At 38.0% G+C, this 17,221-nt stretch overlaps 1 protein-coding gene across 2 annotated transcripts; it reads right to left on the bottom strand.

Moving 5' to 3' along the window:
* Nucleotides 1–3,710: 3,710 nt before the first annotated feature.
* Nucleotides 3,711–9,560, bottom strand: tank (TRAF family member-associated NFKB activator). 2 transcript variants are annotated; one of them, XM_030757640.1, is made up of 8 exons: nucleotides 9,383–9,560; nucleotides 8,284–8,437; nucleotides 7,912–8,020; nucleotides 7,657–7,724; nucleotides 6,978–7,036; nucleotides 6,772–6,890; nucleotides 5,819–6,204; nucleotides 3,711–5,131 (listed from the first exon to the last, which is right to left on the bottom strand). In XM_030757640.1, the coding sequence occupies exons 2-8, from the start codon at nucleotides 8,380–8,382 to the stop codon at nucleotides 4,964–4,966; spliced, it is 1,008 nt and encodes a 335-aa protein (XP_030613500.1). In that variant the 5' UTR covers nucleotides 8,383–8,437; nucleotides 9,383–9,560; the 3' UTR covers nucleotides 3,711–4,963. The 2 variants fall into 2 exon arrangements, with proteins under 2 accessions (XP_030613500.1, XP_030613501.1); XM_030757641.1 differs by having other exon boundaries at nucleotides 8,284–8,425.
* Nucleotides 9,561–17,221: the final 7,661 nt, after the last annotated feature.

Below are 17,221 nucleotides of genomic sequence, written 5' to 3'. Positions count from 1 at the left end.
TCCCAGCCCCAATGCATAGCCACTGCTGTATGTAATAGGACTCCGAAGACCACATGAGAGAATCTACTGTGATTTTCACTGGGGATTTTGATATTCACACCTGTACTAGGTGTTGTTTGGGAGTCTGATAAGCATGTGTGAAACCAGAGGGGTGACTAGAATGGGGACCTTATTTGAAGGGAAAGATCTTTTCCTGATACATCTATCAAGGACAGCACTGTTGTCTTGTATTTTCATGTGTAACAATAAGAAGGAAAAAAAGCTAATCAAGCACAGTGTATCTTAGATACCAGCCATGTGTGTAACTGAAGCTCTACATGGCCATATGGCTGTGTGCGAAAAATAGAACGCCCAATAACTATGTACGGATTCAAGTAGCATGAGGAAAAATCAAATATTTCTAACTTTGCCAGCCTGATAGTTAGTGAAAACACAGCTCTTGAACTAAGGGTTTCTCTCAGAGCGACTGCAACAATAGAGAATTCTGCCATGATAGGTTTAACCAAATGGTGTATATGGCAAAATAATTTTCTGCATATGAAGAAATCACAGACCTTATCATTACAAGATCAGAGGCTGAAAAACAAAGCATGAGAGTTGCTCCTCCTTTCTCTACACTAGTGATGTTCAGAGGCAGCCTGTTATTGGAGGTGTTAATTGGCAAATTCAGTACAAGTCAAGAGCATGTTCCCTGTCGTCCTCGCCCAGCAAGGCTAGGTCATTAAACCGAGAATGGATTCTTTCATGCTGCCTTAACCCTTGAATTGCAAGTTACCACTCCGCAAACATCCCCGTGCTCAATCCCACCCCCGTGTGTCAAGAAGAAAAACAACCTACACTGATTTAACAGTGACAATAAAATAACAGGAGGATGACATCTTGAGAGCCAGACTTTCAGTTGTAATTTTTTTTTTCAAATTGGCAGCTAAATGTCTTCAAAAAGTTCAGAAGTTTGCAAATATCCAACACTTCAACCCTCCCCAAGTAAAAAAAATAAAAGTAGTCTTTACTGTAGTGGCTGAACAGTGTGATTTTCAGAACAATAGTATCATCAAACTCCACTGATCAGTGCTTTTGTGCTCTGTGTATTGAATGGACCTCTCATCCGCCTGAAATGTGAGCCTCCTTTGGGGTTCCGGGTGCGATCTCACCACTGCCTCTGTCATCACTTGCTGTGACTGCCAAATTTCTGCTCCAGAAATCAGGGCTCTCAGACCAGCACTGAAACAAACACAATGGAGAGGGGCCGTTCTGAGACTTTGCACAGGCAGCGATGGCTTCAACACATTTAATCGAACACAAAGTCAGCTCCACCACTTCTGCACAGGGAGCACAAGGAGCCCAACGCATGGCAAGACAACTGTGAGGTGATACTCTCAGCTCACAACGCCATGAGAGTTGGCAGTCTCTCATGCCAATGGTGACCAGTGCACAGACAGTTGAATATGCTTCTCTCCTAAGTTGTTAATTATCTAAATGACATTGATGTGAAGAGGGCACGCTAGCCACGTGACCTTCATCCACTTGCTATCTCTCTGTTTTGTTTCGATTTGATTAAACCCTTTAACAATCTATTTTTTTTCCCTTTGTGTTATATTTTCTTGGCAATGGCACAATTTAATAAACATTGTTTAAATATTTAAAAGAGTAATTGTTGAAAATAATGATTTAGGGCAATGGTGACTCTTCTGTTCATTGTCTATTGAAATTATAATCCAATTAATGGCCAATAGAGAAAAGGGTATGTTTCTTTTGTAGAGTTCAGGTAGTTTAATGATTATTGTTGTTTAAATAATATATTATAGCACTAATTGCTTCACATCAATTAATGTCAGAAACCAAACATAAACAAATGTTATGTTTATAGGAGCTGAATTGTGAACACTTGATTTATAATAGTAATAATAATAATATATAGTCAAGTGTAACACCAAAACTGGGAAAAAGTTATAGTTCATGCATGCTCATAATTAACAAAAAAAAAAAAAACAGGCTGATTAAAAGAAAGCTATGCAATTTTTTAAATACATTTTTAATTCAAGTTGATTCACTATATAACGCAAGACTGACCAATAAAAAAAAAAAAATCAGCATTTGCATTAATTTGCATCTGACTGGACTTCTTCAAATATTTGTCTTTGTACTGATGGGACCATAACTACTGTCAGAGCGTACAAAACACAAAAGGATCAGTAAATAATACAAGTTGTCCTGCAGTGTTTGTACTGTTTCAGCTTGCTAAGCTGTTTATTAGTAAAATCAGATTTAAAATTTCTATTTTGAGTTGGCCTTTTATTTATATATATATATATATATATATATATATATATATATATATATATATATATATATATATATATATATATATATATATATATATATAAACACAAAAAAACTAACAAAGTATCTGCATTGAACCATATAGTGAACTGTTACTGTCTTTAATGCATGTTAAACTCACAGTACAGTTATTTTAGCTTGGATAAAAGTAGGATAACAAAAAAACTTTAAAAAAAAAAATAAAACAATAGCAAAGTGCATACAGTTATACTGTGCGTCAGTTTCTTCCCTCTCTCCCCTACTTGGGAATGACTATAGTCCCCTGAAGCTGGTGACTTCCCTGTCTCCCCGAACTTACTGCAGCACCGACTGATGGTGCAGAAGCACTGCTGATTAGCATGCAGTAATGATGGTGAGCTGGGCTCCATTGTTCTAACACCTCCCCTCTCCTCCGCACCAATCTGTCACCATTCAGTGGGCTAGAGCTGCCTCAAATGCTTCTCTCCACAAATGAGATGGATAATTAGTTGCCCCTCACGAATGCTGCACTCTTCTCACCCCTGATTGCTTTCACCTTCTTGCTCCTGGCAATTTTGACACCTTGTAATCAGCCTGCTACTTCTCCGTCTCAATCCATATCCTTCTCCTTTTTTTTTTTTTTTTTTTTTTTAGTCCTCTTCCATTTTTTTATAGCTTTTAAATATGTTTCAGATCTACCAGCTCTGGTAGCAAATGCCCCAAGGAGAATGATGGATCTCATATTTTGTTGAAAATGATGACAATAACAGTCCTTACAGCTAAAGTGAACTTTTCACAAACAGTTCCCTTTGCCGTGTACACCCATGAGTAAATATAGAGTATGGAAATATACAAAAAATAAATAAAATTATAGCTGTCAGTATGAGTTTCTTCTTCCAAATAACAATGAATGACAACATAATTATGAGCAAGCAGCTGTTCATGATCCCAGAGAGAAAAGCATGCAGGCAGCACAATGTTCGATTGTTCACAGATTAAGCAGAGAGGATCATTAGGGATATGTATTTGCCAAAATAAAAAAAGAGAGAATAAATTCGCTTATCAGTGCTCGTGATGTGATGTGAGAAGAATTTATATCACTCCAGAAGAAACATGCATTATGTCTGACACATTACAGTGGATCAATATGTAGGTAATATTCCCGTTTGTATATACTCCAGTTGGCAGGTATTTTCATTATTCTCCTCTACGCACAGGGTGTATTGTCTTTTAATACTGCTCTTGCACGTTAGTCTAATGACTCATTAGTTCAGAGTAGTTGATAGCATTATAGCATCACTTCCTTACACCCTTCGGAGCTATTTATATAACACAAAGAAAGGCTCAGCAGCAAATATCATTGAAGTTTGAACTTACAAATCAGTCAGTCTGTTAGGGGTATTTGATTGTTGTAACTCACTTGAGTTATAATATTCAGCACTTGTAAAGAGAGTAAAAAAAAAAAATGTTGCAGTCTTCACACCAGCTCATCTATCCAGCACAAGTGTTACCAACCCAAAGCTGAAGGTCTGCAAGGGCCTCACTGCACAACAAAGTGTTCCAACACAGTGTCCCCGTTTTCTCAAACATCATCACACTGAATGGTGAAAATCACTGCAATCTTTGCAAAGGTGTGAATAAATGCTGCGGAAGTCATAAGACGATGCTGCTGTTTAAAAATAATTCAGGTTTAAGGTACACACTGTAAAATCTGAGGACGGTGTTTACAAAATACCTGCATCCTTGTTCACTCTTCTAACATATCAAGAAACTGCCATTGTTTTCCAGTAGTTTCACAGCGTAGCAGTGTAGTAGTGTAATGTAATTTAAAACTGGCACATCTTCAGTCATTTTATTACTTTGAATAGCACAGTTGAAATGAAAGAAGAGTCATATCATGTTCCTATAGCCATTAAAATAAACGTGCGCATATAATCAGTTAAATATTGCCTGTAATAAAACAATAAGCATACAGATAGCAGGGTAATTTGCCATCTAATTGAACGAGAGTATCTGTGTAGACAATCTTAATAAACACATGGTTATAAAAGTATTTGAAAGATGGAAATGTCTCTACACCGAAATAAACAGCTGCTTCATATTATTCTGCCTTAATTATAAAATGTGGAGGAATGATGAGAATTACCCTGAAGATAGTGCTAACCACCATGTTCACCATTCCAGAGATAATTAATGTTTGAGTAATTATTGGCATTTCTAATACATAATATATTGTTATTCCGTGAGATCCAAAACCCAAAATAAAAGGGGGAAAGGTGTGCGTGCTATCATACCCACTCTTTCTTATGTATGGATACATTTTCCAACATAGCAGTCTATATATTATATATTAATATTGTATATTTGCATGTTGAAATCAATTCAAATGATTAAAAAAAAATATATTGTGAGTCTAATGTGTTTATTTGCTCACATATATCATACGCATCACTGTAAAATCTCAGTGGGATTTTAGAAAAATATAATGGGCAAGAAAATGTACCATTTAATTCTTCAGTATTAAATAAATGAATTCAAGTCTCATTGCAGTGTCATTTGAAATCCAGTACAGCGCTTGTACTTCATGGCAGGCACAACTAGACCATGAAAACAGTAAAGTCTTGAAACAGTTGTGGCTTTTCCCCATCAGTCTCTGCTTCTACTGTCACTTGTCGGCGTCATTCTTAAGAGAGAAATGCGAGTAGAGGTGGCTGTTCATTTGGTCCGGAGGAACCACAGCATTGCAGAAAGCACATTCACGAGTGCTGCTCTGAGGTGTCCCCAGCTCTGTCCTCATATCAGCTGCATCACACAGCTTAGGTCTCCAGACAGGCTGCAGAGCAGGATGAATCAAAGGAAAAAAAATGTATTATTTATGCTATCCTTACAATCACTCTACCCAGCCTACTACTAAAGTAGGCTGGACCACTTGGCCTTAAAATTGAGGTATCTGTTTCTTTAAAGAATATGTCGCCTGTTAACCCAATAGTTAGAACAAATACTAGGCAGAAGTAAAGACAAAACGCTATTCTCAAGTGTTTAATTAACTTGCTATTTATGAATTCTGTGTTCAAACTATCCAAACAGTCATACCTATTATTAATGCCTGTGTTGGTGTAATCCAGGGATTGAATCATATAATGAAAACTGGACCAACTTGTAGCTCTTACTGCACGTCATTCACGTTTCTATTTTTTTTTTCTTTTTTTCTTTTTTATTAGGCAGTTAGACACATCAGCAATAAAATCCCACTTAACCATCATACTTGTTTCAAATCCGATTCAGACACTGTAATGTGCTTCCATCTGGCTCACACTTTCCAGCAAAGATGCCAAATATAACCAGAGCATCCATGCTTAAGTAAAAAAAGAATCAGCACACATTACACAGTAATACGTTTCAAGTTTAGCCAAGGGGATATTTTTGGACTTCACACTGTTTCACTCCTCCATTAGTAAAGACCAATCAGAAACTGATAATTTGCTACTAGTTTTCTCAGACCTTCTCCTGTGATTCTCACCTGCTGGGGTCCCCGCACGCTCTCCTGGGAGAGTGTAGATGATGTTGTGTGGGAGGGGGAGTTAGCGTAGACAAAAGGCACGGACTCCTCCTCTGTCAGCGTGGAGGAGACACTACTGAGAGGCCGCTGCACAGGCATGGTCAGCCCAATCTGTCTATCTGGAGCACTGTTCAGGAAGTCATATTCACTGTCCGCAGAGGGCGGGAATTTGACACTGAGTTTGGTGAGAGATTCTACCAAGTCCTTGTCCTCCTGGCTGGCACCACGGGATGCCAGAGAGGTAGACACGAGAGAATTATCCACCTGTGGCCTTAGAGCTGAGGAAAAGGGTGCCTCTGAATCTGCGGTACGGTCTGTGCACTGGATGGGCATGGAGAACCGCTGATCTGTCAAGATGGCAGAAAAATAAAGCGATTTTACACAGGTCTTATTCTCCATTTCTGAGTCAACTCGCTGACATAGATCTGGTTTAAGGACATTTGAGCTTGGCAACGATTTCCAAAGTTATACACATTAAAAAAAATGCCAAGTTTTCCAATTCCCATTCCCAGCTTGTCCTTTCAGTATTTAGAAGTATATGCTTTTTATTTTTATTTAAGATGTTAATATAGCAAAACTACATGTCACCATGTTACATTATTATATAGGTACTATGCAGAGCTAGCATAAAGCATTTGTCAGTGGAATTATTAAACGTGTTTATCCACCTTTTTTTTCAGAGGTGGCCAGCTATGGTTCGTAGGGCAATCAGGCATTCATGTACAGTCCATGTCATGGTGTTGCTATCCAATTAAACAACAAAGCAAAAGCTAGTATACTTGTAAACTGTTATAAACTATAATATATAAATATTAAACATGTTTTTTTTTTAAGTGACCAATTAAAGAAAACAAGTGCTTTCAGATTCAGACAGTGCAAAGCAGAAGGTAATATTCAGTAAATATTAATGTTACCATTTGATGTATCACTTCCTCCGTGGAATCTTTTTAAGTGATCTTTTTGTCTTTTGGTTAAAGAGCGGATCTGTCGAAATTTCCCTTCAATCTCTTCAAATGCTTCCACCATGTCCTGACTGACAAACAGAGAAGCCAGGAGTAAGGAACAGAAATCCATTCTTTGCCTATAATGTTCATGGTCTTAAAAAATGATTGACACATACTAGTCGACGCTGCTGTTGACTGGCAAATTAGGAGCAACAGCAACAGAGCCTATACTCTCCTGAAAAAGACACATTAAATTTATAGCGATCATTTACAGCAATTATCCAAGTGCATATTGTTCATACATCTGCAAGCTTTATTTAAACATTCCATATTTATATTTACTTGTGAAAAATAATAATAACTGTAAAGCTCAAGATGCTGAACTGTGCAGCGATATTATCCTCTAGCACCATCTGGTGAAGTAAAAGTGGATACACTGTGTGTGGAGATAAACAGAGAGTGGATACTATTACAGTAGCAAAGCAGGCCACAACAACTGCCTGAATGAGAGGAAAACAAATAACCAGAAGCATGGAAAATTATTAAAACATCCTTTTGTCAGGGTTTATAGCAGGAAAAGAACAGAATATCTCTTTACTGCCTTTAAAGCATGTGCAAACTAAACACTGAATGAAATGTTATAGCAGTCACAAAGACAAGCAATAAGGTTAATACTGTATTCACTGAGTACTGGCATAATGTGATCCTTTAACATCCCTTCAACTTCACATACACCGTATGTGAAGTTACTGACGTTATTATGATTTCCTAACTGGAAACCTGTTTTGGAGCCATAGCATTGCAGCTTTCATATAGCCTAGATGCAGAAAGAGCATGTTACAACTATAAACATACCGGGTGTAATTTCCTATAAGTGCTGGCCCCGTCAAGGAGAAGACTACACGGTTCACATTTCATTTCTCCTAAAAATCAAAACAGTGAAAATGACCAGTTTATAAATTAGGTAATACAAACAGATTCTGTATATATTCTGACAGCCCATGACACTTTGTTTACATCACAATCCCCAGAATTGAACCCCCCCCCCCCCCCCCCCCCCCCCCCCCCCGCCTTGTCAAGCAGGGAAAATGTCTGGCACGTCTCACTAACCTGATGGTTGCCTCGTTGCTGACAACTTTGCTTCAAGTTCTGAAATCAACTGCTGTTGATCTTCTATCTGCTTTTGAAGGTCTCGAGTGTATTGCTCATAATATTCAGTCTGTAAAATGGAGATTACTGTTATTTTTCTAGAACCAGTATATCCACTGTGGTCTAAGCACCATGTTGCATTTTCATGTACTGAAACAGCCAAAGTAATTATCATGCTATTTGACATTTAATAATATAAGCAGAATAAACACTCCTTTTTTGGGGGGCGAGGAAGCTAGCAATGCAATAATCTCTTCTGTGATGTGTTCTGGTATATTGTTAATTCTTGGTTCATTTGGCACAAAGTTTAAAATAGTTGCTCTTCATCATTACCACTTGCTGCAACTTCTTTTTAGCATTGTCCTTTTCGATGGAGACCTGACGATAAGCTTCAAATGCTTTATTGAGCTGGTCGCCGATGTTCCTTTCCATGCCTTGTGCTCCACAATCATCACTGACACAGCACACATGAGCCCTACAAGTGAGACTACAAAATGTTTTAAAACACACTAACAAAAGAAAGACACTCTTAATAGACCTTGTAAATGCTATTAGACCAGTTTAAAAAAAACTAAGTTTTTTGGGTTTTTTTTAGCCATTTTTATAACATTTCTACAAACAACTGTCAACTTGTCTTCGTGTACTTTAAAAATATTTTTTTGAGAAGTCAAGAAATCCTTAAAGTGCTGCCAAATTGTTTGGCTGCTTTAAATGAGCTACTGATCCAAATGACAAAACCATGCCAAAACTTGAGTAAACAATCTTCAAAATATTTGCTTATTACCAATGAATATTGGCAGGTCTGGTGGAATTAAAAATTGTCTTCATATTTCAACCACGAATGCCTTGTTCTAGCTCTGTAAGGAATTATAAGATGAGATGAAGATGAGGTATTGGAAAGTAATGACAAATAATTAAAGTTACTCAATGCATGTGTAATACATGAGTATAACAATGCTGAAGCAGACACTCCTACTTATTAGTACTGATCATCACAAAACATTAAGCAATTCTGGGACAACTGCACCTCATATCTAATATCAGAAAGTTAAGGTGATGTCTAACATCTGCTGATTCCAGTCTCATAAAGAGCTGCTCGATTATCGAACAGCCTTCCTAACAAATGCCACCGTAAATAGCTGTACCTGTTAGTGATACTACACTCCAACTGCTCCTGGATAAGTAGTAGTATGTAGCCACGGGCTCAGTTAGTAAAGGAGAGTAACACTTAATGTTGAAGCCTACCGGGACGCAGCCATGGGTAATTTTAAAAGTGTCGCTCAAAATCTTCTTTATACAGTTCCGTATTCTTTAAAGTGTAAGTGTCTGATAAGCCGTAGTTCATTCAGCCGGCGTTGACTAAAGCGACTGAGCAAGAAGAAGTCCTGAGATGAGTTTACATCGCTGCCAGTGTTAATGAGTGTCCTCTTACCTTCATTCGAGTAACTGTTGAAGTCGAATTTATTGTTTTGACACTACCGCAGCGTCGTCGCCTAATCTTGAGATGCAAAGTTACGAAGCGCTGGAGAGGATATGGCTATGTATGTTTTACATAGCCTAGTTGAGTTGGGAACTTCCCTCGGGGAATCCCCTTATACTGTAGACTTCCGCCTTTACTCGATTCTGGCCAATCAGCGCGGAGCTCAGAGGAGCGCTGGGTGGTTAGCTGGTTGAGGGATCTTCCAGCCTACGCGTCTGCAAACCGACTGTTGTGCATGTGAAAACTGTCCCCAAACTTGAGTTAAGCTGTGCTCATTTTGCTTTCCAGAATTTTTTTTTCATGCAATTTAACATTCGCCAAGTTCTGTTGAATGAACCGAGTCAGGTCTGTTAAAAAAAAAAAAAAGCTGTAAGTAGAACAAAGTTCTGAAGGGACACACTGGCAATAAATGCTGATGGGCCTCTGTTGTAAATTTCTGGCTTCTTTATAGACTACAGTGTCTAATGAGCCAATAGGCAAGATATGATTTTAACAACGCTTTTGGAGACCCCAGTCTTTTAATAAATGTGCACATAGAAAACAATGAACTAATAAGCACGGAGTTTAGGGTTTGGTGGGGTCTCTAGGGATCTGGAGATCCTGTGCACTTGCCTGCTCAGCCTGCTTAGTTGGTAATCTAGACTTGCAATGCATGTATGTACCACTTTTGAACAACAGGTTGTTTCGAAGTGCAGTGCATGAGACTTTGCAACAAAGTAGAAGGAAATGAGACATTGCAACAACAACAAAAAATGCATATTATAATAATCCTGGAGTACTAGCTGAGTTATAAAATGTTCAAGTAGCAGTGCATCAGAATTCTGCTTTACTTTGCAGGATGTGCTATGGGATATGTAGACTTTAAAAAAAAAATCATAAAACTTAAGGGCACTTCTTTCTTTTTACTCTTTTAGTAAGTGGTTTGATGCTGAAATGTATCAGAGTTTTTGAGTTAAATGTGTCCATGCTAGGATAAAAAAATAAATATAATTTTTAAAAGGTATTTTGATTGTTGCCTGTATATCAACTGGGTAAATCACATAACCATCACATGGGCCCCAGACCATCTGATGCCTCAGCAGTGCCTAAATTACTGTATGCTGGTTGTTTTCAAATCAAATTACAGTGCAATGTGATGCAGTGTAACCCAATTACAGCAAAATAATTAACACACTGATAAGTTTGGGACAAGAGTTATTCTACCATTCAAGCCAAATTTCAATTTTTTTTGCTATTTTAATATTTATTACAAAATAATAAAAACAATAATAAAATCCAATTCAAAATAGAAATATGTACAAGTACGGTATAAAATTATAAACACATGATCACTTAATATACTTACACCTAAACATACTACAGTCACACGCGCGCGCACACACACATATGACATGAACTCGTGATTACATTTTAAGCAGTTTCTCTGCATAAAAATATACTTGTGACTGTTGACCTTATACGACTTCCTGCTGTCTTAATGTCCCTCCTTTGTGTAGACAATTCATGCTATAACATTTCCTGTTGTTTTGTGCAAACTGCAAATGACTGCACATGATTTTTGAGTAACAGTTCTGACCTGCATCACTTCTAGCCATGCTCCCATGAGCCACACTGACCAAAGCAAAGGGAAGCCAAACGCTAGTAGCACTAGCGGAGTAACCAGTAGATGGCAGCTAAGAGTGAATTTTAATGATGAAGCATCCTAACGTGTTATAGTGACTTTAATATAAAGTAAGTGAAGATTCTCGGGAGGCGAAAGCATATTTTGCAACCCACTGAAGTTAAAAATATTATAAAATACAATACAGTTTATTTTTATACCACTGGATACAAGTCCGAATACTTTCCGCCGGGAGCACCAAGACATTTCCCGTTGGCCTGATGGCCGTGGTGGCCCACCGTTAACAGTTCATTTAAGCAGCTATACTACAAAAAGCAGCAATTTAGTTGATGGGACTCTCGCATCAGGCGCGATTCGTCGCCATAGACTATAGGTGTCCGTGGCGCGCAGGTACTCTCCCCAAAGACGCACATAGACGAGAGCGCGCAGCCTCTCCCTGGTACGCTGTCTACCTACAAATAACGTTAGACAAGTCATTCGGGGTAGAGCAGGGAGTGAGAGAAGGTTTTGTTAGTGTGTTTTAAAAAAAAAAAAAAAAAGACTAAGGTAAATATTGAAAAATATGTGCCGTTTTTATTGTAGTTTATATTCAATTTCAGTGAAGGTGTTACTTTTTTTGATGATTGATTATAAAGATATGGGTAAGATAACGCTAATTGTGTTGTATGTCAGTATATAGCCAGGTGCATTTGTATGCTCTGTAACTGGTGTATTCCTGTAGGTTTTGAAGGCGCACCTATAGCCTCAACCTACCTTGAAAACTCCGGTTCAGAACAGGCTGAATTTTTTTCAGTAATTTTTGCATTTTTAACTAGATAACTTTAATCGCTGATGAACATAGGGCACAGGCTTGTTGTCACTATTGAAGTTAACATGATATCCAAACATAAAATGGCATGTTAAAGACACATATAACATCCTAAATTGTGCTATTGTTCTTTTTGCTCAGTTTTTCTCGTAATTTTGAATATATTTCATTGACCAAAGAGAGACAAAAATAGCTGGTTGGTAGTTTTGTTTTGATTTTTTTTTATTTCCTGTGCTAGATGTACAATATTATCATTGAAGTCAACTGTTTTGGCCACAATAATCACGTACAGAAAAGCCCTAAATAACACATAATGTTAGCCTATAAAAAATGAGAAGTTTGTTAGTTGAACAGAGTGGAACAGAGTCTCTTCAAACACTTTTATCTTAACTCTCTTAAGTGCTGGTATAAGTAACTTTTGTGCCTAGTTGTACTCAAAAACATCTTTTCTCTATATTATTGTACAAAGGGTATATCTTGTGTTAAATGAGCCTTCAAAGTTTCCGCTGTCTTGGTCTGTAATTGATTGTTCACAAATGACAAAGCAGGATGACTGTATGAGCATGTACGAGTATGAACTGTTGGAGACCTTCACATGACCTGTCCATCACAGCTGGGATTCCAGTGACTGGGCTCCTGACTCATCCTAGGGTCATTTCCCCAAGCCCTTCCCTGACCCTTACTGACATTCCAACCTCAACCTTTGCTCTTGCTGCGTCAACTTGCAGACCCAGATTGCCACAAACAACCCCAATTCATAGCGCCAACTTCCTCTAAGAGAACACCATGTCTCTTCATTGTTTCACATATTTTTTTTCATGGTTGCTTTGAACTCATGGTAATCTGACATAACCCTAGTCTTGTGGTTCTGGTAAAGAAAAATGTCACTGAGACTGTGGTATACTGATAAGTAATGTTGCTACAGTGAAATACTGAAAAAGGCATATGACTCATTTCAATGACCACACAATCATTCACCTCAAGTACCATTTTCTCTTTCTGTTCAGGCCTCAATTCACCCAGTGTTCATAATTCCTGTAGAGGAAATTGTATTACTTGATTGGCTGCTCAGGACATGATACCACAAATATCAGAAAATATGCATGTCTGGGTTGAAAATAAACCACACTTAAGGTGAGAAAAAGTGTAAACATCAGCATGATTTGTTAGTACTCTGATCTTGTTCATATAGTGATTTGCTCTCTTTGCTTCTATGTTCCTCCAAAGCACTGAATGCACATTCTTCCCTCACCCTTGTGTGTCCCATAAATCATAATTGCCTCTAAAGGAGCTTTTTTGTGCATTACTGATGGCTAGGCTGAAAGGCGTGTGTGCCGTAATTTATTTCGCATTTCACAGAAAGAATTCCCGTCAACAAAATGCACATTTCCAGGATTGCTAGACCGCAGTATTTGCACGTACTTCACTAACCCCAAAGCTACTGATGGACAAGTTATAAAAGAAGTAAACAAGGGATAGGCTAGTGTTGCTACTTTCATATCTATAATCAGTCTTCATTACATGCAGCGAATTAATACAGACATAAAATGCATGACCTTCCCAAAGCTATTTTTACCTAATTCCCTGACCTCAGCGCTTAAACTGTGGTATTGGTGGTGAAGAGTAACGTCATAAATTTCAGCAGAAATGATCTCTGGGGAAATGTTTTGTCCTCCTTCAGCATCAACAGGGTGTATAGATTTTTATGTCTTTTGTCCAATATAGGGTGATGGTATGTGTGCGTCAATGAATTATAAATGCCCCCAGTCTCTACAGCTAGCAGGATTAGTATATTGTTGTCCACCTAGTGCTATGTTGTATCAAGTGATGTAATTCCCTGGCATTACATTACCCAAGACGACAATCCCATTGTCCTTAGTAACATATCTGTGCCATTTTTGAAAAGGATAAAGAGCTTGTTGTTACAGAGAGCCCTGTTCTAAATACAGATCACACAGGAGCCTGACTCATCAGTAAATCTTGAGCCAGTGAAGGGTCTGTCCGTGTTTCCTCCATGTCTAGCAAAATAAACAATCTGCTGTAGGTCTGCAGAAACTTGAGATCAGACCGAGGGCAGAGCTGAGGACTCTGGCATGCAGGAGGTTGGGAAAGGGGGGTTGGGAGAAACACACAGATCAGATTTCAGAAGTCCAGACAGAGGTGAAGAGAATGAAAAAAATAATAACTAGCTGTTGAGAAAATCACAAAGTAAATAATAATAATAAAACTCTGAAGGCGATATTCTTCTGGCTCCAGGGACTCCTTGCTATTTGACGGAGGTGGCACTGAAGTGTTGAAAATCTGTGAGCAGATTCTGTTCTGCTATCAATTTTGATGCAGTGCATCTAATTTGTGTATAAATTACAGTACTTATTTGTACACACAGTGACCTACAGTACTGTGCAAAACTCTTAAACAAAATATAAGGAAATGAGGAATGGCTCAAGACCTTTTGCACAGTACTGTATATTGGCGCTGACATGCTGACATGTTGGCGCTGTGCAGAAATGCTGCAAGAACACTTTCCTGCATGCTGATAGAATTTCCTGATTGATAGTGAGAGGACGTTCTCTCCTTGTTCCTGTATACTTCAGAGAAAACCCGCAAACCATTCATTGAACAAAATGCAGTTTGTAGTACAGGCATGAACAAATTTCAACCTCCCTGAATATCTGAATTATAGAGGGTTTATCAAATCCATATCCTGTTTCTCCAATTATTACTGAATCCATTTGATGAAAATTTGTTTGGTTTGGGGGGGTTTTGTTCTACTTTGGATGACAGACTTAATACCGCTGTGGTAAAACTTTCCTGCTTGTCATATTTTAGCTCATTTAACTTTATGCTTAAATAACTGGTCATATACAGTCCGGATGAGCCAATAACTTATTGCTGGCTGTGCTCAAACATGTGCATTGATTTCTAATTTGTCAGGATAAGATAAGGCATTTCAGAAACTCACAATCAATAGTAACCTGGAAAGAGTGTGTGCAAGTGAGCTTTGGATGATATGAACACAGTGGGAATATTTGAATAACAGCGTCTTCGTGGGAAAAGGTGAAATCAAAACATTCTCACATTTCTGTGATTCCCAGCGCCCGCAGAGTATTTGGTTGCATATACTGTACGTGTAAGGATTTGTTGGCCCTCATGAGGCATGCGGAACATCCCTGAAAACTAGCTGCATGAATACACTATGGAAAACACTGGGTTTTGATGTTACAGGTGTGATATAAAGAATAAAGTATTTCCTTTCATAACATCTCCAAAGGCACAAATTGGTATGATTCATTTTCAGAAGTGAAAACATTAAAGAAACCGACTGAATGTTAATAGTCCTGGTGAGCAGCATACTCACAGCTTGTAGTATAAAATAGTAGAAAGAGGCTGTACATGGAGCAAAGGGAAATAAATGAAAGGGTATGAGGTTAACAAAGGCTAGGAAAGTCCCTTGTTGACCCGTGGGCATCTCGGCTCACATAAAGAGCCCTCTAGTGCTCCTCGTTACTCAAGCTCATGAAATTTTTATGATAGACTTGGATTCCAGATGGATATCTACAAGCAAGAGGAAACACAGCATGCATTCAGACTACTAGTTATCCTATTATGAAAGCAGTGAAAATCTTGCTTTTAGGTGCATTAGTACATCCTCAAACAGATGGAGGGATGGTAGGAAGTATCTGAGGTTACTGGACTGTTTAACCAAACAAAGGTCAACGATTGTGTAAAAAGTGAAAATACAGGCTATGGTGACATGTAAACTGATGTACAAAACCATCTCTTATTAGATAGATAGACAACCTTTATTGTCATTCATTATACACCCAAATGTACGCAGAACGAAATTTCGTTGCATTTAGCTCGCACAGAGATATAAAAAAAATATATAACAATAAAATATATACCAGTATAAATTTAAAAGTTTACATAATATGATAGATGGCATCGCCGAATAAACAAAAAGTATGTAAATATCTAAAAATGTAAAGATGTAGCACCAGGAATATTAAGTATAGGTTTATAGGATAAATACATAAATGCACATCTGCCTATCTAAATACATGTATATATATATATATATATATACACCCTATAAATAACAGCATAATATAAATAACAGCATGAATAAATATAAATAAAGTGGCTAGTGAATGAGAGAAACAAAAAATAAAAATTGTTCTTATACATAAATATAGGGGAGGTAGATAATCAATGCGCAGATGGCATAAGGCTCAGTCATCCTTGAAAACGTCCTTTATGTTGAGAGTTCAGGTGTCTAATGACGTGGGGGAAAAAACTGTTACAGAACCTGGTGGTCCTGCACCGAATAGTCCCGAATCTTTTACCAGAAGCCAGCAGGGAAAACAGTCCACAGTGAGGATGCGAGGGGTCCCTGATGATGTTGTGTGCTCGGGATAAGCAGCGCACTGTTTCGAGGTCTTATTCAATAAAATTACACCTGTCGTATTCCATTCTTTGAATTTACACGAGATCTGTTTGGTTCTTCTCACTTTACATTTTTATTAAAATAATTGTAAATGTCTATGGAGATGATATGGATAAAGCAGAGCAGCTATAGCTGATGGTAGGCCCCTTCACCAGTGTAAACTTTGACGATCAAACTTCGTTTTCAGTTCCGCTTCGTTGCAGCGGAACTGCAGACGACAGCATTATCCTGAGGCTGAACAGCACCACACAATGTTTACAATATAGTTTTGAGAGTTGCCTGGCAGCAGAATGCACACAATGTAACAGCCCAATGGTTATGCGAGTATCACGCCTGAAAGAACTTCCTTTGTACACATACTACTGCGGGCCATTTGACATTAGCAAAATGAAGGTCAAGTTCCACAATTTAACCTTTCAATTTAACATTTTTCATTAAATAGTTGCAGTGATTTGACTTTATTCTATATTATCTGCAATAAATGATAAACAACTATGTGCAGGTTTCAGGTTTTCCAATGTTCTATGACCCTTACAACTAAAGGATTACTAAAGGACCTGATGATAATGGCACTGCTGCAGTCCTTTATAATGCTGTAAGTCAAGCACAGATATGGACCACATGGTGAGGCTCACCAATGATTGTGGAAGATATTTCAAACATCTTAATATATGATCTACTGAACCATGACGTATGATGTCATTTAAAAGGATCATCCTCAGTTTTTCATTATGAAGTCAGCAGACTGACTCAATCATTTTGGGATAACTGAGAGGAGTTGTCAGGAATGCCACCCCTACCAGCACATGAATAAAGACAAACCCACATAGTCACTGTCAGCTATTGTTTTTTTGTTTTTTTTTCTGTGGCTAATTTATAGCAAAGAGCGAGGGGAAATGAATCTGTTGCAATAAA

This window comes from Archocentrus centrarchus, chromosome 21, assembly GCF_007364275.1.
Source record: "Archocentrus centrarchus isolate MPI-CPG fArcCen1 chromosome 21, fArcCen1, whole genome shotgun sequence".
NCBI classification, from domain to species: domain Eukaryota; kingdom Metazoa; phylum Chordata; class Actinopteri; order Cichliformes; family Cichlidae; genus Archocentrus; species Archocentrus centrarchus.
The sequence above is the reverse complement of the archived record's forward strand: the minus strand, read 5'-3'. Positions and strand labels throughout refer to the sequence as shown.

Coding starts and splice junctions, on each gene's coding strand:
- tank (XM_030757640.1), bottom strand. CDS start 8,382: ATGGAAAGGAACATCGGCGACCAGCTCAATAAAGCATTTGAAGCTTAT. Junction 8,021..8,283: donor AAAAGAAGTTGCAGCAAGTG/GTAATGATGAAG, acceptor TCCATTTTACAG/ACTGAATATTATGAGCAATA. Junction 6,891..6,977: donor GTCAACAGCAGCGTCGACTA/GTATGTGTCAAT, acceptor TCTGTTTGTCAG/TCAGGACATGGTGGAAGCAT.